This window comes from Ranitomeya variabilis, chromosome 4 (genome assembly GCF_051348905.1).
Source record: "Ranitomeya variabilis isolate aRanVar5 chromosome 4, aRanVar5.hap1, whole genome shotgun sequence".
NCBI classification, from domain to species: Eukaryota; Metazoa; Chordata; class Amphibia; order Anura; family Dendrobatidae; genus Ranitomeya; species Ranitomeya variabilis.
In genome coordinates this window covers 281,176,609-281,201,469 of record NC_135235.1, presented here as the reverse complement: position 1 = coordinate 281,201,469, position 24,861 = coordinate 281,176,609, and the positions used below count along the sequence as shown (strand labels likewise).

General features: G+C 42.5%; 1 protein-coding gene across 1 annotated transcript in view; it reads left to right on the top strand.

The window, feature by feature from the left end:
* PLEKHN1 (pleckstrin homology domain containing N1) overlaps window positions 1–19,691 on the top strand; it is a 48,343-nt gene extending 28,652 nt beyond the window's left edge. Inside the window, exons 5-16 of the mRNA XM_077250026.1 lie at window positions 388–481; window positions 897–1,021; window positions 4,488–4,634; window positions 6,294–6,374; window positions 7,331–7,406; window positions 8,261–8,415; window positions 8,729–8,917; window positions 9,686–9,940; window positions 12,063–12,194; window positions 13,343–13,573; window positions 14,838–14,886; window positions 18,342–19,691. Coding sequence (XP_077106141.1) covers window positions 388–481; window positions 897–1,021; window positions 4,488–4,634; window positions 6,294–6,374; window positions 7,331–7,406; window positions 8,261–8,415; window positions 8,729–8,917; window positions 9,686–9,940; window positions 12,063–12,194; window positions 13,343–13,573; window positions 14,838–14,886; window positions 18,342–18,562 — 1,755 coding nt within the window. The 3' untranslated portion in view covers window positions 18,563–19,691. The remainder of the gene's footprint in view (window positions 1–387; window positions 482–896; window positions 1,022–4,487; window positions 4,635–6,293; window positions 6,375–7,330; window positions 7,407–8,260; window positions 8,416–8,728; window positions 8,918–9,685; window positions 9,941–12,062; window positions 12,195–13,342; window positions 13,574–14,837; window positions 14,887–18,341) is intronic.
* Window positions 19,692–24,861: the final 5,170 nt, after the last annotated feature.

The window sequence follows — 24,861 nt, the reverse complement described above, 5'->3', positions numbered from 1 at the left end:
GAAGGAACAAGGCGAAGAGGAAGACCAGCAACACGAGGGCTTGATACAATCAAGATAACGGCAGAGAAGACCCTGGTGGACCTATCTAGGCTTACACAAGATTGATCTTACTACAGATCGTTCATCCATCAAGTCACCATAGCTGGAGATCGAGCCGAAGGTCGTTAAATGATAACTATATGCTGAAGATGTGTGTGTGCGTCCTTTGTTTTGAGAATTTACTAGTCTGTTTTATTACATATGTCACTAGTTTGTGTATATATATGGCCCCATACCCCTCCATCATGAGCATCTTTATTTTCTATATTGTGTCTCCAAATCATTCTCTAATATATATATTTATATATATAATTTTTTTTTTAAAACTTTGTCATCTCATTATTGTAGGGATTGGTTCCATTGAAGGAGCTGAGTGTTTACAAGCTGGAACGTTCCAAGGTCCCACCTAAACCAGAGGAAGAACACGCTTTCCGAATTACAGGTAAATTTAAAAAATCCCTCCATAGTTATTTGTAGTAATCTAATAAGTGTAAGGTGCCTGAAAACTTGCACCCAATTACATGTTTATTTTTTTTACTGATTTAGATCAGTCCCCAATGGGGGTTATAATCTAGATTCCCTTCCAGTGTGTCAATGGAGTGTGGGAGGAAGCAGAGTAACCCAAGGCACACACGGGGAAAACATGCAAACTCCTTGCAGATGTTGTCATTGGTGGGATTTGATCCCAGGACCTCAGCCCTAACCACTGGGTATTCTGGTCCCATGCATGACCACCTATGGCCTAACCTCTTATTTTCCAGTGCCGATGATCCAAAATTTGTATTCTTTTAGGGTGAGTTGGTCGAGTTTTTTTGGCTATAGCCTTTATTGTCTCTTTATTTATCTCCTTCTATCAGGTCCCCTACTCAATCCTTTAATTGTTTATTGTCCCACCCTTCAAGAGTTGCAGAAATGGCTTTACCACTTGGAGAAACAGATCCAGCTTAATGGTGGGAATCTGGATACTTTGCCCATAATGGAGGTAAGATTTGTAATGAATGTCAGTGATGGGGGTAACTACTGATGTTAACAGATGCTTTAAATTTGCCTCCGCCAAAGAACGTTGAAACCAATGCCAATCGCCTTTGGCGGCAGCTTGTCTCCTGTGACAACAGAATGTTCAGGCATGTTGAAATCTGAAGTGCCAGTCACTACAAATTTAGTGTAGATGTTATTAGCAAATCATGAATTAAGTGCACTGGGGTGGGTCAATGCACTTAGAAGCATTGTAGGTGCACTGACACACCCCAAGTGCACTTCCTGCGTGATTTGCATATGGATTGTACTCTAGATGTCTCATGACTGGCGCTTTAGATGTATACAAAAAAGGTATAATTTTTAATGAGGGACAAGCGCCTGTACAACCATACCACTACTTCCATGTGTAAAATTGTTCCTTATTACATATGAGGCATCTAATATAAATTGAAGAAAAAAAAATGGTGCTCTTCCCATGACTTTAGGAGCCCTGCAGATGTTAGTAGTGGGATCTCACCAACTAACATCTAATGTCTACGGGCAGCTGGGCTTGCGCTACCTGTAGAATTCCTCTCCCATTCATTGGATAGGATGAGCGGAGTAGTTCCTCTTGTTCTCCCCAGGGTAGACCATTTTGGCAGGATATAAAGTATTGCATGAGAAAAGAAGTTATTTTGCATCCGACACACATTTTATGGACTCGGACAGCTGATCCCACCTGTTTGCTTTGGCTGTGCAGCTGTGGTCAGGACAGAGGGGTCATACACAGCTCCAGCTGTCACCCCACACAGGAGCCCTGTAATCTCACCCTGGTATCTGACGTTCACCAATTCATGGACTCAACGGGATGGTTCCTACATTTTATTAAATGTATATATTTATATGGAGATGTGTGTTTGAGATCTTATGCTACAAGGTTTTCGCGATGTGCCGTTTTTGATGTCCATGGTGGAGACGAAACCCAACCCTCCAACACGCATGAACTGGTTTCCAAATTTACACTGGTAGTTGCTTTGTATATGGACAGTCCTCTAAACCTTTTAAAGTGTTGTAGTCAACCGGTCTGACACCAAGGGTTGTGCTCAATTGTATTTCTGGAGTGCCTCTCTCCCCGGTCTGCCAAGGTCCTGGTCGGTGGTGGTGGCTCAGGTTCTCCTGATTGAGTGATGGTTAAAACGAAGGGCGTTGTCTCGTTGTCTCGCTGCTGGTCTGAATGTGTGCTGGTGGTGAAGGAGGAGGACAGGATCTTAGATCTGGCCTTGGGTTACTGTGAATGCTCAGGTGCCGTTCTATAGAAATTATCTTGGATGGGAGCGATGGCCAGGATTAGGACCTAGGATATGCATGTTGCTGCCGATATCCCCTAATAAATTTGCATGTTCCGCACTGATCCTAGATGGCAGCTGTGGCTGGGTACCTTGGCGATTAACAGAAAAGGAGTGACGGGAGACATCGCCTCGTATGTGATCCACCATATTCACGGCTTCTTACGTATTACTATGAGATCAAACACTAATAATCCGGCTCGTAATTATCTGCAATTGTTACAGCCCATTTGTCCGCTCCTCTGATGTTCCCGTAATGTGAATGGCTTGATGGACAGGCGTTGTAATGTCAGACTAGCTCTTTTTAAAGCCTATACCCATTTTGCTAATCTTGGAAGCCTGAAATTAGGTTCAGATATTTCGCCCTCTTTCACCTTGCCTACTCTTTATTTTATTTTTTTTTTTCATTTGCACCTGTGGCTCCTGCAACTCTAGAATTAGCTGCTATGGGAACAGACAGCCCTGAACAGCAGCAACAGCTGTGAGGGAGGACAGGCTCGCCCCGGCCTGCCAAGGGAAAACCCTGGGTGTCGGCACAGCTGCAGGCGGAGTGGGTCACCCACCCGGGGCTGCCTGCCTGAGCTCCAGGGTCATCACACCCAGCCGTTCTTGTAGAGAGAGGACAATATCTTCTGTACTGACATGCTTGGGATCGGCGCCTCTCATTTGGTTTGATCACCATTTTTTCTCCTAGATATAATGTAGTCAGAGATCCTGCTGATCCTAATATGACATGGCGTTCAGTATCGGAAAAGCCCCTCTCGTAATATGGGCCCATTTATGGCTGCACTCCCATCCCAGCTCCAGGGATAATATAATTGTGCAGTCCCTATAATTAGGGTGCGTTCAAATATATATATATATATATATATATATATATATATATATATATATATATATATATACATACATACATACATACATACATACATACATACATACATACATACATACATACATACATACATACATACATACATACATACATACATACATACATACATACATACATACATACATTTTTTTTTTTTCAGTGCCTCATCTCTATAATCTACAAGGCTATCAGTTGTGATCATCAAACCTTTCTTTGGGCCAGATCTCGTGGCTGTAAATCTGTATATCTGTAATACACTGTTTGAAATTTGCCCAAGAACGTAACAATTAGCTAATGAAAAATTATTGTAATTGGGGTATAAATTGTATAATTGGGCATGAATGTAAAGTAGAGGCAAACCCATGATAAAAATCCCGATAGGACCCCCTAACTCTACTCCACTAGTGTCCAAAACTAAACATTCCACTTCTTGTTGCTCTCCTTTCTGGCCAGTTTCTCCTGTTCTTTGGCTCAGGAGTCCTGTGTATATCATGCTGATGGCAGGCATGAGCCCAAACTGGCTCTTTTCCACCACAAACCCCATTGCAACTCCTACATGGCATATTAATGGGCTAACAGACATGGAAAATTCCAGCCATAGTTATACTCCCTGGTTTACAGATTAGTTTCTGTAGCAGTTTGTATAATTAGGGTGGCATCTATTATGTGGCCTACCACAAATGTCTTACAACATGATCTGGAGAGGTTCCTGTATGACCAGTCTTGTCTGCCCTACATTTATTGCAAGTGTTTGCACACTCGTTTGCCAAAATTTGCCTGTCTCAATACCAGTTTGAGTAAATTATAGCACAGACTCGGTATGGCATTTTATAGCAGGCATACAGTACTGAGACGTAGTACAAGGTGACTGCCCAACAATCTGTCTTTGGATACATGAGTTTCGATCACCTGATTGTCTGCAATAACAACATCTTACCAGGCCAAGAGCTGCTTCTTGTTTTGACTTGTTCAGTTTTCATTATGTTTTTTCCTTAAAGAATTAGTTCATCAGCAAGACCCAGGTATACCGTGCCACCAGCATAAAAGACCCGGGCACCTCAGTAAAGGTTGCCAATGTCAAATGTGGATGTTTTTCCTCATCCTTTCTTTTTTCATATGATTAAAAAAGGTGCCGATAATACAACACTGATCCAAGGGCAAGAAGTCATCTAGCTGCCAAGGGGATTGCATTACAGATTTATGGCCTTGACTATTTTTCTCTTTTGTGATTGGTGCATTGTCTTGATGTTCTTCACTTCTCCCCCATTCAGGTAAATAATGCAAATATTTGGGATAAATCAGAACTGCGCAAGTCTGTACAAAGCCAACCAGTCCAGGATTGGGAAGGGACGCAGAGGGAATCTCTTGGTGCTATCAGTTGTATCTCCAAGGTGAAACTCCAAACCCTACCATTCCAGGTTTGTATCCCAAGTTTCTGTAGACCACTGCTTTCACGCCCATGACTCTGTCTTTTGTGAAAATATGAATCTTAGCATACCCCGACAGCTTTTGGATTCTGGGGTGGGGTGTAGTTTTGAAAATGGTTAGAGACCATTGCTGTAAGCTTTAAATGTTTTTGGTTATTTTTGTAACGTTATAGGGGTTTCCAGGATTAGAAGAATATTTCTGCTTTCTTCTTCTTCTAAAAAAAAAAAAAATTGTGCCACACTTTAATGGAGCTGTAATGCCACACACAACCTGTGCAGAAATCATAAACGCTATTGGGGAGATTTATTGCCACTTTTCTGGTGATAAAATTTGGCAAATTTTGGTGCATGCTATATTTGTGCTAAACAATAAGCATTTTTTTTGTCACTTCTCATAATTAGCAAAGAACGGGACTGAGGTAGGACCCCACTACAGTTCCAGTACATTAATTTAAATTTGCACAAGAATAGGTGCAAATTGTGGAAACTAATTTTTGGCACAATCATAACCATACATGCGTCAGTGTTTTTAGGAAGACTGTGTGCGTGAGATTAAGGACGTTTTAAATGGGTAAAATTTAGTGATAAGCGCAAGTGTTCGTTACTCGAGTTTGCCGAGGGTGCTCGGGTATGCACCAAGTATTGTAGGTGTTCGAGTGACATGTTTGAGTTCCCGCGGCCCCATGTTTTACAGCTGTTAGACAGCCACAAAACATGCGAGGATAGCCCTTGTGTGTCAGGCAATCCTCGCTGTCTAACAGCTGTAAAACATGTGGCCGTAGGGACTCAAACATGTCACTCAAGCACCCGCGATGCTCTGTGCACACCCGATCATCCTAGGCAAACCAGAGTATCGAGAATTTGCGCGCATCACTAGTAAAATTGCAATTTTTTTTTGGGGGGGGGGTGAAAACTTGAAACTTAGCAATTTACCTGTTACTAAAAATCATCTGTTCTCAAGGACCAAGGGATTTTTAATTTTTAATAGCTTTCTGCTTGTGGCCTGTTTTACTAACCATCACTTCAGCCTACCATAGATGGATGGTTGCGCAGGCAAGGAGTCCAGCGCTTCCAAGCATTAATCTGATACAGGCTGCAGAGGAAAAGCGGCATAGCGCACAATTCTGACCAGTGGTGCAAGCAGTGCCTCTGGTCTGAACTGTCAATAAGGAATCCAGAAGGCTCGGGACTGAAGAATGGTCCAAGTTCTCTCCCTGTCTGTCTTGACATCTAACATATAGACTATACACACTCGTTTGAAGCCATTATGACGTGACTAAGCTTCTACCTTCCTTCTAAACGATCTACCTCTGGAAGGTTTATTGAAAGTACAGGAAAATCCGTCCTTACGTGTGTGCAATAGTCCTGTATTTGGACAAGATGATAAAGATCTGTGTATCATTTGTCAAAACAACCGCGTCACTAATCATTTTTCATCATTTTCTGTTCTGTGTTGACTTCGGTTACACAGGAGTTGAGTCATCTGTTCAGGCAATATGTCTAGGAGGCAAATATCCTACCGGGCTGACTTATGTTATACATGAGGACAGGGAAAGGTAAAAACATGGCGCCTCACCAGCAATCATCTCCTTAGGGCTATCGCTGACACATACCGTACCTACGATTAATTGCTAATATTTATTACTGCAGGAGCTGAATGACAGAGTATTGGTCTTGTACCCGTCCACCCTTGTGATCCTTTCCGAAGAAGGAAAAAACCTCAGTTTCAAGGTAAAAATTGTAATTTCTGTCCTATGAACTCTTCTAATAAAATGTGCACATCTTAACGAGGTTGTCCCATCTCCAAAATTTTTTTTTTTAAAAAGTGAGAATAAAAAATTATCAGATATAAAAATTCCCAGGTCGCCCGCACCATCGTTCCCTGTCTTGGTTTACATGTCTGCAGCAGTGATGTCCTGACTTTTCACGTGACTGCTTTAGCCAATCAATAGTCTCACCAGTCTTGTGCTGAAAATTGCTGAGGCTAGTGATTGGCTGCAGTGGTCACATAAGTAAAGAGGATGTAATTACTACAGTCAACAAGGACCACCGTCCTTGGGGACATCGGTAGTTTTGCAGTGGGTTATTTTATGCCATTTCCACCCTGTGGGCTCTGAAGAAACCTTTTTTAAAGGATACAACCACCCAGGACTGACCCATTATGGACTGCGACAGAGACCCCTGCCGATTTAGTTGTGCAAATGTTTTGAATTTGCAATGAAAATTTACTGTGAAAATTTGACAGGCGAGTTGAGTTTGTAAAATTTCAACGACCGTCACGTTTGGGACAATACACAACTGTCCACATTGGCTTTTATAAACCTGGATTTTGTATGCACCGGTGATACATTCCTTATCATGGCTGCTGCGTACTGTTTTTGCACGCCTGTGACGTACGTCCGCAGGCAGATGGGAGCTGCGTGTACATGTCTGTACCCAGACGAGCTGGCTGTGAGTCAATGTGGGTGAGATGTGGAGTCACACTATCGGGAGAGGTGGGTGTGGGAACAGGAAGCCAAGAGAAAATTACAAAATTACCCTGACCAGGTAGAGATGACACCCAGATTATAGGCGATGCGAACGATTAACCCTTCACCATCCTGTAGGCGGAATTATTCCACACGGTGTTAGTTGTGATATGTACGATGTTGTAACCATTGTATATATTACCTTTTTCATTAATGCAGGGTGAACTTCCACTTAAAGCCGTACGGGTGATTACAGATGACAATGAAAAACTAAAGACCTCATTCTTGTTAGAAGGTAAAATATCAAACTTTTCATTTTGCTGTTTTTTTCCCAAAGTATCTGGACTTTTGGCTGCCATTGCTTGCCTGTTGCTGCCTTGAAGCCCTGGACAAGGGCTAGCGATTTTGGTTAACGCGCACGTTGAGTGGCATGACCTTGCGATTTCCATAAATGTGAATGTGGTCGCATCGCATCCTGCAAGTTGACCTCGTTCAGACATCTTGTTTTTTTGTTTTTTTTCATACAAGGAAAATTACCATTCTTCAACCTTTTCTGGTAAATGTGCCCATCCTTGCATAAGTGTGGCAACCGTTCTTTTTTGACATGCCCAAAAAAAACCCCACTTCCAACCTGCGTCCACCCGTTAATCATTAAAAAATGGACAGTTCTAGGGTGAGACAAGAGCGTTCGTGTGTTGTAGTTGTGTGGTTTTTTTTTTTTAAAACATATCATTGATTTTGATGGGAAAGTTTGATCCGTGATCAAGAACTTTTTTTTGTGTGAATTCTTGGCCATATGAGCAGCGCCATAGACTATGGGTACATGAACAACATGGAGAGAACATGCACATGAAAAAACGGCTGTTGGAACGAGATCTTACTTTGCCGTACAAGTTCTAAGAAACTTAAATCTGTTGCAATTCCCAGAAATTATTGTAATGGCAAACTGAGAAAATGTGACCATTCATCTCTTTGACGTTGCGATGAAGCGTCACCATGCTGCGACATCTGTCTAGCTGCAGCCCTAGGAAGCTTACTTTATTTTCTGCTGGACAGCTGTACGGCGGATTTTTTTTTGTTTAATTTAGCACTTATCCAAGATTGGAGATGACTGATGAGTTTATGTTCATCTCTTCTATGCAATATTAGGACGGTACATCAACACTATCCGTGTGATCTGCCCCAATCAGCAGGATTATGAGGAGTGGATCGATCACCTAAAGATTGCTCAGCTGCAGAACAGAGATTCCTCGCTATCGGGATCCAGTAGCTTCTGTGGATCGCACTCGGCGCACCATGAGCAGGTACGTTGCCTCCTCCCGAAGGGCGTTCATTGAATCCAATATATGGGGTGAGGTCTATCAGCTATTATCCTATATTTATGGGGCACAAAAAATAAAACTAACGCCTATATGGTCTTCTGTTCGATATGGTATAAGACCCTTCCCCAGACCAGGCTTTCATTTTTACCATATATTATGCATATTGGCCATTTTCTTTCTGAAGACCACCCTTCCTAGAAGACTACAGTTCAATTTTTGGAGGTCATTCCAAGAGGTTGCATTGTAGTTGGCTTTTGTTCTAAATTATTATATTTCTTTGTTTTTCTTCCTCCAGGTGACAGCTAGCTGCCGTAGCTCGTTGACCTCAGACGGGCGAACAAAATCCTGGGCATCAGGGGGGAAGTTGCCAAATCCACACTCCAACAGCAATACTCAGGGATCCGACCGCCAGTCCTACACCATACTGGGCGAGCAGAACCTGCCGGAGGATCCCCTGTCACCTGGATATTCACAGCCGGTGCATGTGAGTTTCCTAGAATTTATTAAGAACATTAATAATTGCATCATTAATGGTGAGACGTCTTCTGTAATGGTTATCACTCCTGAAAGACTCATGTTGGTGAGTAACCTAATGTGCATCTTTCTAGGGAAGCTACAGGTCGCCTCTTCTAAAGCTGCTTGGATAGATCTCCTATTGGTGTCTGTGTCTAGGGTGATACCGGGGTCCTGTGCTACAATTGGAGCTGCACTTCTACAGATACAGCTATTACCCCATATCTATATACCCATAATAGTAACTGTGCCTTTTACAGGTTAATTCTACTCTTTAGTAGGGAAGAGCGGACTTGTCGAACTTCAGGTTCTGGTACCCTACCCAAACTTTATTCCAAAGTTCTGTTCGGGGACCAGAATTTGAACCCAAACCCAATTTAAAACAATGATGACCTGAACGTATGACTTAAGTTCTCCCTCCGTTTCCCTTTCCCCGGATCTCTGAACATTGCAACGGACTTCCGTAAGAAGTCCATGTTCGACATTAACCACCGAACGCGAACTGTTCGGTACGAACCCCAACCGTCTTATGTTTGGGTTCGGTCATCTCTACTCTCTCTCTAGCTGCTATCCATAATAGTAAACAGCAGCAATCTGAGCTGGCTCCGCTTGCTTCAGCTAAAGGCAGGCGCTAGCTGTATAACGCAGAAGAACTTCACTATTGCATGACGACCAGACTCTACTCGCATATAAAGCTTTTAGACACAAAATTCTGACATTTTCCCTTTAATCGTTTAAGTGCTCAGGAAATCCGAACTGGCACGGAGGACCACATGGTCCAAGTGATCTTCACAGAGGTGGCAGCATCCGGGGGTCCAAAGGGAAGAAAAACTTATGTCTGCAAATCCCGTCTACGATGTCGAACACTTACGACATAGAAAACACAGGATTTGGACTTATCCCAGAAACCCCAAGTGAAGACGTCCTGTCTCCCCTGTACAAAGAGCCGTACTCCTACCAGAAACCACACTCCACGGTGACCCCACAGGAGATGGTAGGTGTTATCGGCTTCCTTCGTCGTTTTGACTTAGCTGGTGTGAAATGTACTGACGACGTGCGAACAAGGAATTTGACGTCGAGCGGAGTCCACCCTGCTATTAAAGAGCCTCCCAAATTCCTTACAAAGACTCATTTTGCACGTGATGTTATTATTTTAATGATGTTAGTGCAAATTACCAGTCCTGATCCTCCTCCAGTGTCTTCATGTAATGATTGCATTGTTTTACCAGTTCTGCATTACCGTGCAATTATTATTATTATATTTTTACTTAAAGCTCAAATGACATTTGACTCTTAAATAGTTCACGTCACTTCAGAAGTTCAGTCTTGTGCCATACTCAATCATTGGGCTCTTGGATCACCTCCTGGAGATCTCTACAGCTTTCTAGTATAAATACATATTTAGACCCCTATAATAATTTGCTCCAGTCCCAAACTCTCCACTTCCAGTTTGTGCTCGGCACAGAAGAGGGCTTTGTGTTGACTCGTCATCAATCCTGATTAACTTGCTCGTTTTCATAGCTAAGCCAGCCTCCTTCTGTCTATGCATTGGTTATAATGGACAAGGGGGCTGGTTTAGTTATTTAAGCAAGTGGTTAAATGGCTCCTTCACACACAGTGCTGATGGCGTGTCCACACAGGGTGCTCTTTCCTGAGTGAAGCACAAGATGACTACATTTACTTTTTAGGCTCTAGACTACTAAAAAAAAAAAAAACAACAAAAAAAAACCTTTTGAGCAGCTACATCGACTCACCATTAATGGCTCAGCTTTGACATCACCTATTGTAAATGGTGGTTCCTGTGTTATCTATTGTATATAAAGGTGTTATCAGTCATTGTACAGGAGGAGGAGGTGAGCTGTGACATCACCTAATGTGAATGGTGGATCCTGTGTTAACACCTCTATATACAGTAGATAACACAGGATCCACCATTCACAATAGGTGATATCACAGCTCACCTCCTCCTCCTGTACAATGACTGATAACAACTCTATATACAGTAGATAACACAGTATCCACCATTAACAATAGGTGATGTCACAGCTCACCACCTCCTCCTGTACAATGACCGATAACACCTCTATATACAGTAGATAACACAGGATCCACCATTCACAATAGATGTCACAGCTCACCTCCTCCTGTACAATGACTGATAACCCCTCTATATACAGTAGATAACACAGGATCCACCATTCACTATAGGTGATGTCACAGCTCACCTCCTCCTCCTGTACAATGACTGATAACACCTCTATATACAGTAGATAACACAGGATCCACCATTCACAATAGATGTCACAGCTCACCTCCTCCTGTACAATGACTGATAACCCCTCTATATACAGTAGATAACACAGGATCCACCATTCACTATAGGTGATGTCACAGCTCACCTCCTCCTGTACAATGCCTGATAACACCTCTATATACAGTAGATAACACAGGATCCACCATTCACAATAGGTGATGTCACAGCTCACCTCCTCCTCCTGTACAATGACTGATAACACCTCTATAATACAGTAGATAACACAGGATCCACCATTCACAATAGATGTCACAGCTCACCTCCTCCTGTACAATGACTGATAACCCCTCTATATACAGTAGATAACACAGGATCCACCATTCACTATAGGTGATGTCACAGCTCACCTCCTCCTGTACAATGCCTGATAACACCTCTATATACAGTAGATAACACAGGATCCACCATTCACAATAGATGTCACAGCTCACCTCCTCCTGTACAATGACTGATAACCCCTCTATATACAGTAGATAACACAGGATCCACCATTCACTATAGGTGATGTCACAGCTCACCTCCTCCTGTACAATGCCTGATAACACCTCTATATACAGTAGATAACACAGGATCCACCATTCACAATAGGTGATGTCACAGCTCACCTCCTCCTCCTGTACAATGACTGATAACACCTCTATATACAGTAGATAACACAAGATCCACTGTTAGCAATTAATGGTGTTATTAGTCATTGTACAGGGGGAGGTGGAGATTTAATTTAAGCAGATAATGATGTGTGCTGGTAATGATGGTTGCTGATGACCACCTATAACGTGACGTTCCTTTTTCCTTCTCTCAGTTAAACAGATGGAACCTCGCAGACAGCCAGCAATCTACCTCTCAGCCCAACAACCCAGCACTGTCCTCGCTGTACGCTGAGCCATATACGCCATCCGGCCCAACAAGTAGCAGTAGCAATTTCGTGGAAGAGGTGAGTGTCAAAAGCCACAAAATAAAATGTGTAAGATGAGTAATGGGGCCGTCCGGCGATCCTGGGGCTTCAGGGCACGCTCGTAAAATGTTATGATGTTTAGTAAAGTCATAAAAGTAAATGCAAGGTTGCCATTGTATCCAGCAAATAATGGCTATAAAAAAGCAACCTGAAAACTCTGCAGGGATGTTGACGGTGATTTATAGTGTTACTGACCTGGCCATTATTTACTTGTGGCACACGATCTTATCCATGGCCATATGTGTTGGTCTTATGATGGCCTTAGGTCTGTGCATTAGTTAGACAGGTCCCATCATGAGCCAATCATAAGACTGCCACGTTGCTGGTATACACAGTGATCAGCAGGTGTTCCATTTTCCTACTGCGCCACCCCTGGGGAAATAAAGCATTACATATAGATCTCTCTGAGCTCCAAGTGTCCAAGTGTGTGTGTGTGTGTGTATGTATGTATATAATATTTTATTCATTTACTTTGCTGTTGGAGCTTATGAAATATTTCCACCAGTGTGGCTTTTAAGGCTGTTTTTTCTCTGTGCTGCAGGATGAGTTAACTAGCTAACACTGCAGTCCGAACGAGCTCACTGACAGATTCTGACCTTACTGAGCTCCTCTCAGCTGATTAATGTCTATAGAACACATCAAAGTTGAGCTGAGAATTCATCTAATCATAAATCGGCTGAGAGAAGCTTTGAGAAGGTGAAAACTGCTGCAAACTCTGCCGGAAGTAGCTCGCTGATGGATTCTCAGTTAACTCATTCTGCAACCTGCTGGGTAGTGCGACACAAGAAGTTAAGGAAGGCAAACTGTTATTTTTTTTATTTTTTTTTTTAAAACCCTCACTTGCAGAAATCATTTTTAGCCCAAAATACAAGTATGCATTTAAGTAGAAAAACAAACAAAAAAATAACCCGGTATCCCCATCTTAAACACTTATGGCTGATCTATGGAATGTCCTAAATGTCTGATGGATGAAGAGCAGCACCTTCTTACAAGGAGTTGGCGGCCTTCCATGTGCATCTCTCTTTATTCCTTAGAGAATTGAAAATTGCTGAACTTTTTAAAGTTATTTTTGCCTATTTATAGTCTAATATGGAAATCATTTTCTTTCTCTGAATGATTCCTTAAAGCTTCTAAGAAGCCTAAACGCGAACCAGAATGAGATCCATGCCTCAAACCTAAAGACCAATGGATTATTCCACGTGAGCCACCATGTTCATCCGCCGTTACAGAAGATTTATTCCCATCCGGTGAAGGGTAGCCAACAGCTTGTGAAACCCGTGCTGCACAGGAACAGCGAGCCGGACACCTCCCTGCACAGCAGACTGGTCCCCGCTGCACAGACTCCTTTCTTTAAAAGTGTAAGTTCCTTTACCTCTTAATGGAACGTCGTTCTATATTGGAAATATTGGGAATTGGGAGTCTTCAAATTCATGCCCACGAATGGGTGGTCCGCAAGTAGTAGATATTCCGATGTCTTGGGCTATGTTCACACTGTGCGTTTTTTTTTTCTGCAGCAAAACCTGCTCTCTTGATAGTAAAAATGCTGCTCTCAAAATGTCTGTTTTGCAACATTTGTCTTTTTGTTTTACTGCGGATTACGTGTGCGCTTTATGTACAGTACATGTTTAATAAAGTCAGTGTTTTATTCACCCAAAACGCTATTACGCTTTTTTTTTTTTTTTTCAGTCTCTTTTTATACTTTCTCATTACTTTTGTATGGGTGAACAAAATGCTGCAAAAACGCTGAAATAATCGACACTTTGCAGATTTAAAAAACGCTGAAGTTCTTGAGTTCGGCCAGGAAAGTGTGTGCATGAGATTTCTGAAACCTTAAATCTTTTGCTGATACTGTAAAAGCCGCTTTTAATTTGCATAAAAAAAGCAGAGCAAAAAGCTGCAGAATTACTTGTCAGGCCGGTCCACACATGACTCTGCATTGACATTTTCGAATGTCATTGCAGAGTTGGCAGCTGCACAGACATTATGCAGATAGAGAAGGCAGAGATGGTTCATTACCATCGCTGCCTTCCTGATTGCTGCATGTATTTACAGTGTATGTTTCTCCCTTTCTAGTGATTAATGTGATGCTGGGGGTAGGGAAGGAGCAGATCTCGCTGGGTCCACCAGATCAACTCCGTAGTGAGGGAACGAGGTTTAATTCGCCCCCTTACTGGGGATATACCAGCCCCAGTTGCAGAGACAATCTGCTGTAATCTATTTAAATGTTGAATTGCCCCCCCAAAGGACTTTTAGGACCTTTTTGGGGAGTGCAATGTAAAAAAGGCAAAATTAAAATACATTTAAAAAAAATAAATAAATAAAACCGGAACCACTAGTCCAAATCACTGTCCTAGCCTCTCCACAGACTGAAGAAATTAAGTGTCCTGTGTAAAAATAAATAAAATAAATTAAAAAAAAATATTTTTTTATTTATTTTTTTTACGAACCAGACAACCTTCAATTATTCTCTCGCACCTTTGTTGTCTTGAATCTCCTATTGGCAGTAATGACTTTTCTAACCACAAAATAGAAGTGGTAGAAACAGACGTGAGTTTGTGGCGGATGAGGTCACTTTGGATGAGGTCTTTCTAGTAACTGATTTTTCTTATTTTTATTTTCTAGATCTCCTCAGTGAAGGCAGAGATGTCCTATTCTCAACGCAACAATGAAGGTAATGTTCTAAACCGTCGTGATTATGATCGCGGCAGATAAGGAGGGAGTTCAGACACACGAGTGCTAACTCCGTTCCGGTTGTCGGGCTCGACAGTGATAGATTTACTGTTCTGTGATTGCTGAAATGATGCAATGAGTAAGATTTGTAGCGATGTCTTCCCTCTTGCCAGCGAGTCTAAACCCGTCATTGAACCGCCTTTTACCAATCTGTGCACAGTCGCTGCCAGAGGGGACAGAACTGAAATCGTCAGGTGAAAAGAGCTGAGCTGCAATTCCAGATGCAGCCTGTGGACCAGGGTGGAGCAGTTTTTAGAAGAAAAAAATATATATTTTGCAGCCTGTGCTGAGGATTTGAAATTAAATTGATGGGTTGACTATTATTTTATATGCAGCCAGTACTCAAGAGCTTTGGCTTTTATACCTGTAGCCACTGAAATAAGGTTTTTGAGAAGATGTATACAGTTGACCATGCAAAGCATCTTCCCATCATACTTGGCCGTTGGCTGAAAGATGGTTCCGACAATCATTAGCCATGTCTCCTGACTCTCCCATACACAGGAGCGCTCACTCTGCCGAGAGCCACTGCCAGATATCTCTGATGGCTTATTTCTCAGGGAACAAGAGGCTCGAGAGACCGGGTCCTTATCCCTCCAGCATCATCTGTCAGGGGCTCACATATACATTACGCTTTTGGCTAAACCTGTTGATATTGCTGAGATTGGCTGATGTTCATCTAATGAGTATAGGGATCTTTTTACTCCTCCCATGTACAATTTAGCTGGGGGAATTAGGACTGGGCATGTTAAATAATTATGCCAAATATTTTTGTTTCCAAGGAGATGAATTGCCCTCAGGTGATGGTTAGCAGTAGCTCGTATTTCCTTTTTTTTTTTTTTTTTTTTTACCATTTTTGCCTCCCTTTTCCAAGAAGTATCGTTTCTCCTTGCGGAGAGTGACATGATAAGCATGTCGAGGTGAGGAGACTTAAAGCCGCAATGCTCCTCTGGGAAATATGCAAATTGTCTCTTCAGAGAGGAAGAGGACTAGAACTCTAGTGCCACCTATTGGAAGTAGCAATCCTAACAGTCAATGTCGACCCTTTAATGAGCCTTGTCACATGACTTGGGATAAAAGCCAAACCAGAATCTCAATTTGCAAATTGAGATTCTGGTTTTGCTTTTATCCTAAGTCATGTGACAAGGCTCGTTAAAGGGTCGACATTGACTGTTAGGATTGCTACTTCCAATAGGTGGCACTAAAGTTCTAGTCCTCTTCCTCCCTGAAGAGACAATTTGCCTCCCTTTTTAAAATTTCTACCTTTTTTTTATTTTTTATTAGCCTTCCTAATGAGTAGTGATGGGCGGACCTGTGGATGTTCTGGTAACTGAACCAAAAAAAATTTGGTTCAGGTACCAGAATGGTACTTGAACCCCTGAACCCCTTCAAATGAATGAGGGGCCCGAACATCCTGTGTTTCCCACTCTGTCATTTGTATGACAGCGCAACAAAAAAAATGGCAGACATGGACCATGTGGTCACACAGATGTGAGCCAGCAGCTGTGACCAGTGGTGAGAAGGTTATCGCTGGTCACTGGTGTCGGCTGATGAGTACTACTCTCATCATCGTACGCCTGGTCTCGCTGATGGCAGTGAGAGCAGGTGTGCGATGACTAGTGTATTCACCAGCCGGCGCCTGTATATTTACCAAATAAAGAAAACAAAATAATGTTGTGGGACCCCTCTCTATTCTTGACAACCAGCGCAGACAAAACCAACAGCTGTGGTCTTGAGCTCTCAGCTGTCAGTTTCAAATTGGCTGATTATCAAAAATAGAGGGGTCCTTAGGCCATTTTTAAAAATAATTTAAATAATTAAAATAAGTGTGTGGCCCCCCTATTTTTGATAACCAGCTATGCTAAAGCAGAAAGTTGGGGGCTGGTATTCTCAGACTGGGAAGGGGCCATGGATATTATCCCTCCTCAGCCTAAAAATAGCAGCCCCCAGCCATCCCAGAAATAGCACATCCATTAGATGCGCCAATTCTGGTGCTTTGCCTGGCTCTTCCCACTTTCCCTGGTGCGGTGGCAAGTGGGGTAATAGTTTTGGGGGTGATGTCAGCTGTTTTATGGCCGCTGAAATCAAGCCCATGGGTTAATAATGGAGAGGCATCAATCAGAGACTTCCATTGCTAACCCCATAGACTAATAAAGGCAGAGTATTCCAAGAAAAATAAAAATAAAAAAGCGGTTCTAATCATCTTTACTCTGATCCATTAAGCCCATGACCCATGACGATCCAGACAGGTGGTGAGCGGTGTAATGAGTGATGCAACCTCTCACTATGCCAGCCGGGAGACGCTGAGCGGAGTGTGAGAACGCGGCTGCAGTGGCCGGCGGTGACCTTAATGACATCACCGCTGGTCTAACTGCAGCCGCGTTCTCACTGTATCCCGGCTGGAGTGTTGAAAAGTCACATCACTCATGGCACTGCTCACCAAAAAACTTGGATTATTGGCCGAAAGGTGAGCATAACTTTGCTTTTTTCTTTTTGCTCAATAAATGGGTAAATGAGTGTCAGGGAGTATTTTTTTTATTTCAAATAGAGGACTTTACTCTGTCTCTGTTTTTACTAAATTTGACTATTGGGTTATGGTAGTAATGTCTCATAGACTTCTCTCCATTACTAACCCCTGGGCTTGATGTCAGTGGCCATAGAACAGCTGACATCAACCCCACAACTATTACCCCACTTACCACTACACCATGGCAAGTAGTAAGAGTTGGGCAAAGTGCCAGAATTGGCACAGCTAATGTATGTGCTTTTTCTGGGGTGGCTGCAGGCTGCTATTTTTAGGTTGAGCAGGACCAATATTCATGGCCCCTGCCCAGTCAGAGAATAACAGCCCTGAGCTGTCTGCTTTACCTTGGCTGGTAATCAAAAATTAAGGGGGACCCCGCGCCAGGTTTTTAAATAATTTCCATTTAAAAAAAAAAAAAGCACAGGGACCCATCAATTTTAGATAAACAGCCAAGCTAAAGCTGAGAGTTGCAGCCTGCAGCTGTCTGTTTTGCTTGTGCTGGTTGTCAAAAATAGATGAGACCTAGTGTTTTTTTTTTTTTTTTTTTGTTTTTTGTTTTTTGTTTTAGTGTGCCGCCCAATCGCAGCCTTGCTAATACTTGACATGGTTGTGATTTGAGCTGGAAGTATCCACACAGTAAAGCTTATTGATTGGCTGCACTGCGGCCTTTCAACAAGCTTAGTTTGGGCTGTCGAACCCAAACAGTAATACGGAATTCTGGCCCAGTATGGACCCTAAACTTTATCTTTCTGGTTTGCCCATCTCTGCTAATGAGCATTCAGCAGACAACTATTGAAGGTCTATGGCCACTTTAATACCCTGTTTCTGTAACCATTGATTCCTACCTTCTCACTTGGTGTTTACTCCTTTTCTAGTGGAAGAGATGTTTGACCTACCATCTTCAAGCAGTCTACAGACAGAGTCATTGGATCACGATTACGCAGAACTGCAAAGTTTCCAGAGTGACTTCAGTTACGATAACATTTGGGACTATGAAGTCAAAGAAAAGGGCCACAAGCAGTTTTCAGCACCCTCTTATCCCGGGCACTGTTTCCCAGGCATCCAAGGCAAGACTGTTCCTAGTCGGTGGCTGTAAAAAAAAAAAAAAAAAAAAAAAAAAAGAAAGACTCCAGCACTGGAGATATTGTCCAGGCTTTTGTGAAAAACTCATTGCTGCTCTTTCATGCTGGTTCACACACTGTTCTGGATCAGCGCTGCCTAATGGAGTTGGTACCTTCATGAGCCGTGGCGTTGAGTGGTCTCTTCGCGCCGCCAGTATTTAGCGATGTTCGAAGAGGACTTCTAGATTAGGGAGCTCTTCATACGGTCTTGGGAGCCTCCTACTAACATTGCAAAGGAGAAAATGAGACGATTGTGGGTGCTACTTGTTTGCGAAAGGGCTTGGTTTCTTTACATTTACTATGCAACTGCTGCAGATTACAAAGATGCGCAAGCCACAATTTTGGTATTAGATGTTTAACTTGTGAAAAGACAAATTTTTGCTTTGATGGCTGAGCCTTATTCAAGGTTACCTTCTTTTGGTACAAATTACTCCTCTGACCCCATACGAGGGAAAGGAGTATAATTAGAGTGCATTAGACCCAAAAGTTTCCTTTTGGTCCATATGAGAAGACCCTAGTACTATTAAACACCCGTGATAGTTGGTGGGGCCTTTGAAAATCTTGCATCAGGGTCCCACGTGCTTAAAATTACGTCACGGATAGCATTTTCTAAAACAACTGTCCTCCGTGCAAACACTATTTTTGAATTTTGGAAAGTCCTGCCAGCACTGGAACGAAGACAGTTAACAGAGATGTTGTAAGGAGGTCTCGGACCCCACCCTCATTGGTGTACAGTATGCACCTGGCATCTTAGACTGACCTATCTTAATAGATCCCTGGGTTCTAGGTGTTAACGTCGTAGCATTTATGTTCCTCTCTGCCAGGCTTTGTCTCGTGAGCTATGCTGGCTGGTTTACACTGTTAATATAAGTATTTATAATATTTGGTTTAATATTTAGGCCACAATGCCCTTTTTTATACTGGTTTATAGGGTCATATTGTTTAACCTATTTAACGTAAGGCGGTATTTATTAAGAATGGTTGCACTGTTAGGGCTGTATATATTTTGTATGAATAGGAAGTTTGAGGGTGGGGTTTGTTTTTTTTACTTCCTGAAATATTATACCTTTTTAACTTTTTAAAATAAAAATCTCACCTCTCTGGGCATGTGTATGATTTTATCTTTGTATTAGCACTTGCAATAATTATTTTTTTTTATTTATTTTTTTTATTTATATTCCATGCAAATGCTGCTGTTCTCCTCATTTTTTTTCTCTTCTCCGTTCTTGAGATATGGCCTTGGCCTTTTCTTCCCTGAATTTTTTTTTTAGCCGTGTAGATGTTGCCCTAAACTCTGTTATGTGGGCGTCTTCTGAAGGACAACACCCAGTTGGCTAAAGACTAGATTTATACATTGGGAAGGGATGGGGTCATAGTGCAGGAACGAAATAAATAAATTGTCGGGTTCAGGAGAACAGCAAGATTTGTGCCAGGTTAAAAGAAACAAAAAAAACACAACACTTTTTTTTCTTTATGGCAAATGACAGATTCTCTTTAAGTCTGTAATGCTGATCTGTATGTTTGGGATGACCTGCGTTCTGTGGTGGATTATACAATAGATATCGTTCTCTTTTTTTTTTTTTTTCCACTTCACTTGTTTGTGTTAGTAAATAATTGCATTTCCCATGAACTTAAAAAAAAAAAAAAAAAAAAAATTTCAGGGTTATCCTTTCACATACTTTACACTAGAGCTGTGCAAAGGCCGGCCATATCTGACCCTCTGGCTGTTCCAGTTCGGCCGTTGTTGGCACACTTTAATTTGCTCAATATTAAGTGATACAATTAATATAAAATAATAATTGTATATTAACTAGAAATAGGCCTGATGCCATCGCATCGGGAGTGCGCTGAAATTAACATCTGAGCAGGTAGAGTGGCGCAGTTGTGGCTGTAACTGCGCATGCGTGGGAATAGCGGTGACGTGAATGTCACTTGCGCAGGCGCGAGTGACACTGCTGCGGTGCCTTATGGGATTCGGGGACAGCGGTCGGTAGTCCCAACTGGCGATTATATATCTCTATCTCAACTAATTTTAGCCCTCCAACAGTCGTGATCTCTCATGTGAACCCTCAGGAAAATTAATTGCCCACCCTTGCTCTCTACATGGTACTATCTCTGTTGTTCCTTCTGGAAATGTATAAATAAGTTGACGCTGGTTCCTCTTGTTCCTACACCATCTGACCCTGACGTTGCCGATTGCAGTGTCTCCCTATTAATTAAGGCAAGGTTAAGAGCCATGTGGCTCTGCATTTCTAGGAGATTTGACAGGAGGAACAGCACCATGCAAAGACCCAGGAGATATCAGGAGTAGAGATGAGTGAATCCGAATTAAGTTTGGCATTCGTGCCGGACAGTTAGGCCGGGGTTACACTTGCGAGTCCAATGTGAGAAACTCGCGCTAGTATCTCACATCAATACCCGGCACTGCCGCCGACACTCGGGACCGGTGCATGCGGCTACATGTATTTCTATGCAGCTGCATGCTCCGGTCCCCGAGTGCCGGCGCAGTGCCGGGTATTGATGCACCAGTTTCTCACATTGCACTCGCAAGTGTGACCCCGGCCTTAGTGTTCAGCGTTTCACACCGGACACTGGCTTCTCCAGGGAGTCCGTTGCAGAGAGCGAGAATTTTCCAGTTCAAAAGCTTGGTTCCCCAGTATTTTCAATGGGGTTCAGGTTCTGGTACCAGAACCAAACTTTGCAATAAAGCTCAGGTCCTGTACTAGAGCCCAAACTTCCACTCATCCGAAGTCGGGAGATTAAAACTTATTATGCACCAACCTTTTTCTAGAGATTGGGCCCTCATATTTACAATGAATGTGATGTAAAATTATATTTTTCTTTGAAAACTTGAGGAAAAAAATTCTTCTGAATTATATTAAATCTGACCTCTTCCTGACATATACGCACGGGGGTGAAACTGTACCTTGGCCTTTCTGTAATAATGGCTCTCAGAGGTGCTGACACCTCAGAGGTAGAGACGTCTTACTGTGACATGACGAGGACTGGGAATAGGGAGGATAATGACATTGGTGGTTGGTAAGGTTAATGCCGGAGGGACTGTGGGAATCGGAGCCGCGCTGTCACATAGGCAGCAGCTATTCCTCAGATACACCTGTCTGACTTTATCACAGAGCTGCCAAATGTCAAGCGTGCTGTGGGAAGAGAACGCCGAGGCGGAGAGCGCTGGTGTAGAGTGTCACCCACATGTTGTTCCCAGGAAGACGCGGTTTTGTGTCAGGTCATGTGGGATAGTAGAACATTCATTGAAGGTCACAAGCAGAGGAAAGTTGAGCTCGGCGAATCATTCCCCACGTCCCCGACAGGTTCTCTGTCATCTAAATGAGCAGAAAACTCGACAGCGAAGAGAGGACCTCGTGTTCTGCAGCCTGACAAGTCTATAACACGCTGTTCAGCAGCTTCTCCACTTACTACATGACCGGTTATATGTACTACTACTCCCAATATTTGGGCACCAGTTGTTGAACAACTTTCTGAATATGCAATGATATTGATGCAAACAGAACTTGAAACGTTTGCTTATAAAGCCGCCCCCAAAATACCGGATAATAGACCTAAATGTCCTGCGAGCTGCTCAGTAAGGGGTTAACACCCTCACTAGAAATTAATGATAATCTCCAACCAGAAAAAAAAACACAATTACGGTACATATCATGCATTCATGCAAATTTAATGGTGTGTGTATGTATATATATATATATATATATATATATATATATATATATATATATATATATATATTTAATATATATATATTTATATATATATATATATATATTATATAATTATTTTTTTTTTTATGGTAGCCCGACTAATGCATCGGGTATTCTAGAATATGTATGTAGTTTATTTATGAAGATTTTAGCATACATTGAATACACAGGATTTGGCCGGTCGCGACCAATTAGCGAAGCGTGGTTCAAATCCTGCGCCAATTCGGACAGGACTGCGCCTGTCGCTGATTGTTCGCGGCCATCCATGTAGTATATAGCACAGCCCACAGAGTGTATAACAGCTCACATAGCATATAGCACAGCCATGTAGTATATTGCAATGTGGGCATCATATCCCTGTTAAAAAATAAATAAAATAAAAAATAGTTATATACTCACTATATTCAGGCGAATATAGGCGAATTCAGTTACCGACGCTCCTCGTGCGCTCCGGTCTCAAGAGTGCATTGCGGTCTCTCGAGATGATGATGCAGCCATCTCGCGAGACCGCTACGTCATCATCTCGCGAGATCGCAATGCATGGAACGGTCACCAGAGCGTCACGAGGAGCTGGAAAGGCCGCTTCTGGATCCGAGGGGCCAACGGACGGTGAGTATATAACGATTTTTTTTTTTTTTATTATTATTTTTAACATTAGATCTTTTTACCATTGATGCTGCATAGGCAGCATCAATAGTAAAAAGTTGATCACACAGGGTTAATAGCAGCGTTAACGGAGTGCGCTACACCACGGCATAACGCGGTCCGTTATCGCTGCCATTAACCGTGTGTGAGCGTTGATTGGAGGGGAGTATGGAGCGGGCGCTGAGCACTGACTGCGGGGAGTAGGGAGCTGGCACTGACTGCGGGGAGGAAGGAGTGGCCATTTTGCCACCGGACTGTGCCTGTCGCTGATTGGTCGTGGCTGTTTTGCCACGACCAATCGGCGACTTGGATTTCCATGACAGACAGAGGCCGCGACCAATGAATATCCGTGACAGACAGACAAAGACGGAAGTGACCCTTAGACAATTATATAGTAGATATAGTATATTCACAGTGCGCCCTGTCAGGATTCTCCGGCACTGAAAGGGTTCGGTAATGTGACTGCAAATAAGCAATTTGCATACTTCAAGCCACATTCCTACTAGACATGTGCGGCTTTGCGCAGTTCACTCACCCTGAGCGAGGCTGCATACGTCTAGTTGGCACGTGACTACATATATGTAAATTGCATACTTCTGGCCACATTCCTACTAGACGTGTGGTTTCGCTCAGTTCACTCACTGTGAGGAAGGCTTCACACGTCTAGTTGGCATGTGACATGTATGTAAATTGCATACTTCTGGCCACACTCCTACTAGACAAGTGCGGCTTAGCTCAGTTCACTTACATTGAGCGAGGCTGCACACGTCTAGACCTCATGGGACTACATGTATGTAAATCGCACACTTGCGGTCACGCGCCCATCTGCTCCTGGCATAGTCAGGATTAACAAGTCTGCAGTCATCAAGTGAATACAGATTTGACCCCCAATCCTGGACAACCCCTTAAAGAAGTGTCAGTATTCTAAATTTTCTCTACTGGAGGTCCTTTTTATTATCATTATATTGACAGTAAGCAAAATGGTCAACCTAAAAATGCCAGCTTATTTGCATAACTTTTCATTCTGTAAGGGTATGTGCTTAGTAACCAGCTCAAGGTGGCCAGTTTTCGTTCCCCATTCCCGTGTTATGTTTTTTTTTTTTCCTCAGGTATTTGATCTCGGTGCTAAATTTTGTGGACTCTACGAAGCAGGCGTGGCTCAGTTTTTCTAGAGGTGTGTCTGCTCAACATTATTACTTGGGAAAGACCAGAAAATTGGCTCTAAATAAAAAAATGGCCATAATTGTAAAGCCAGATTGTGGATTTAAAAAAAAAAAATTGATCAATGAAACGGTGGGAATAAAAAATAAGAGCAAAAATTGGCCACTTTTAATGTGGTGATGGGTTCTCCTTTAAAGGCAATCTATCACCAGATTTTTACTTGGTCATCTGAGAGCAGTATGATGTAGGGGCAGAGACCCTGATTCCAGCTATGTCACTTACTAGTCTACTTGCTGTAATTTTGATTAAAAATCAGTTTTTTCTGCTTCAGATCTAGCAGTTCTCTATATGCTGAGCCCTGTATAACCCCGCCCCACACCACTGATTGACAGCTTTCTACCCATGTGAAGTTAGGACCTTTTTTTTTTTTCTTTCTGCTACATCTGTCTTTTCATCACTGGACACATTGACTTTGTGAATTAAATGCAGCGATAAATGAATAGAGGAGGGGAAGGCGGAAATGTAGAGCAGAGGTGTCAAACTGCATTCCTTCGAGGGTCGCAAACAGGTCATGTTTTCAGGATTTCCTTGTATTGCACAGGTGATAATTTAATCACCTGCACAGAATGATTCCAGCACCTTGTGGAATGCTAAGGAAATCTAGAAAACACTCATCGTTTGAGGCCCTCGAGGAATGAAGTTTGACACCTCTGATGTAGAGGATAGATAAATAT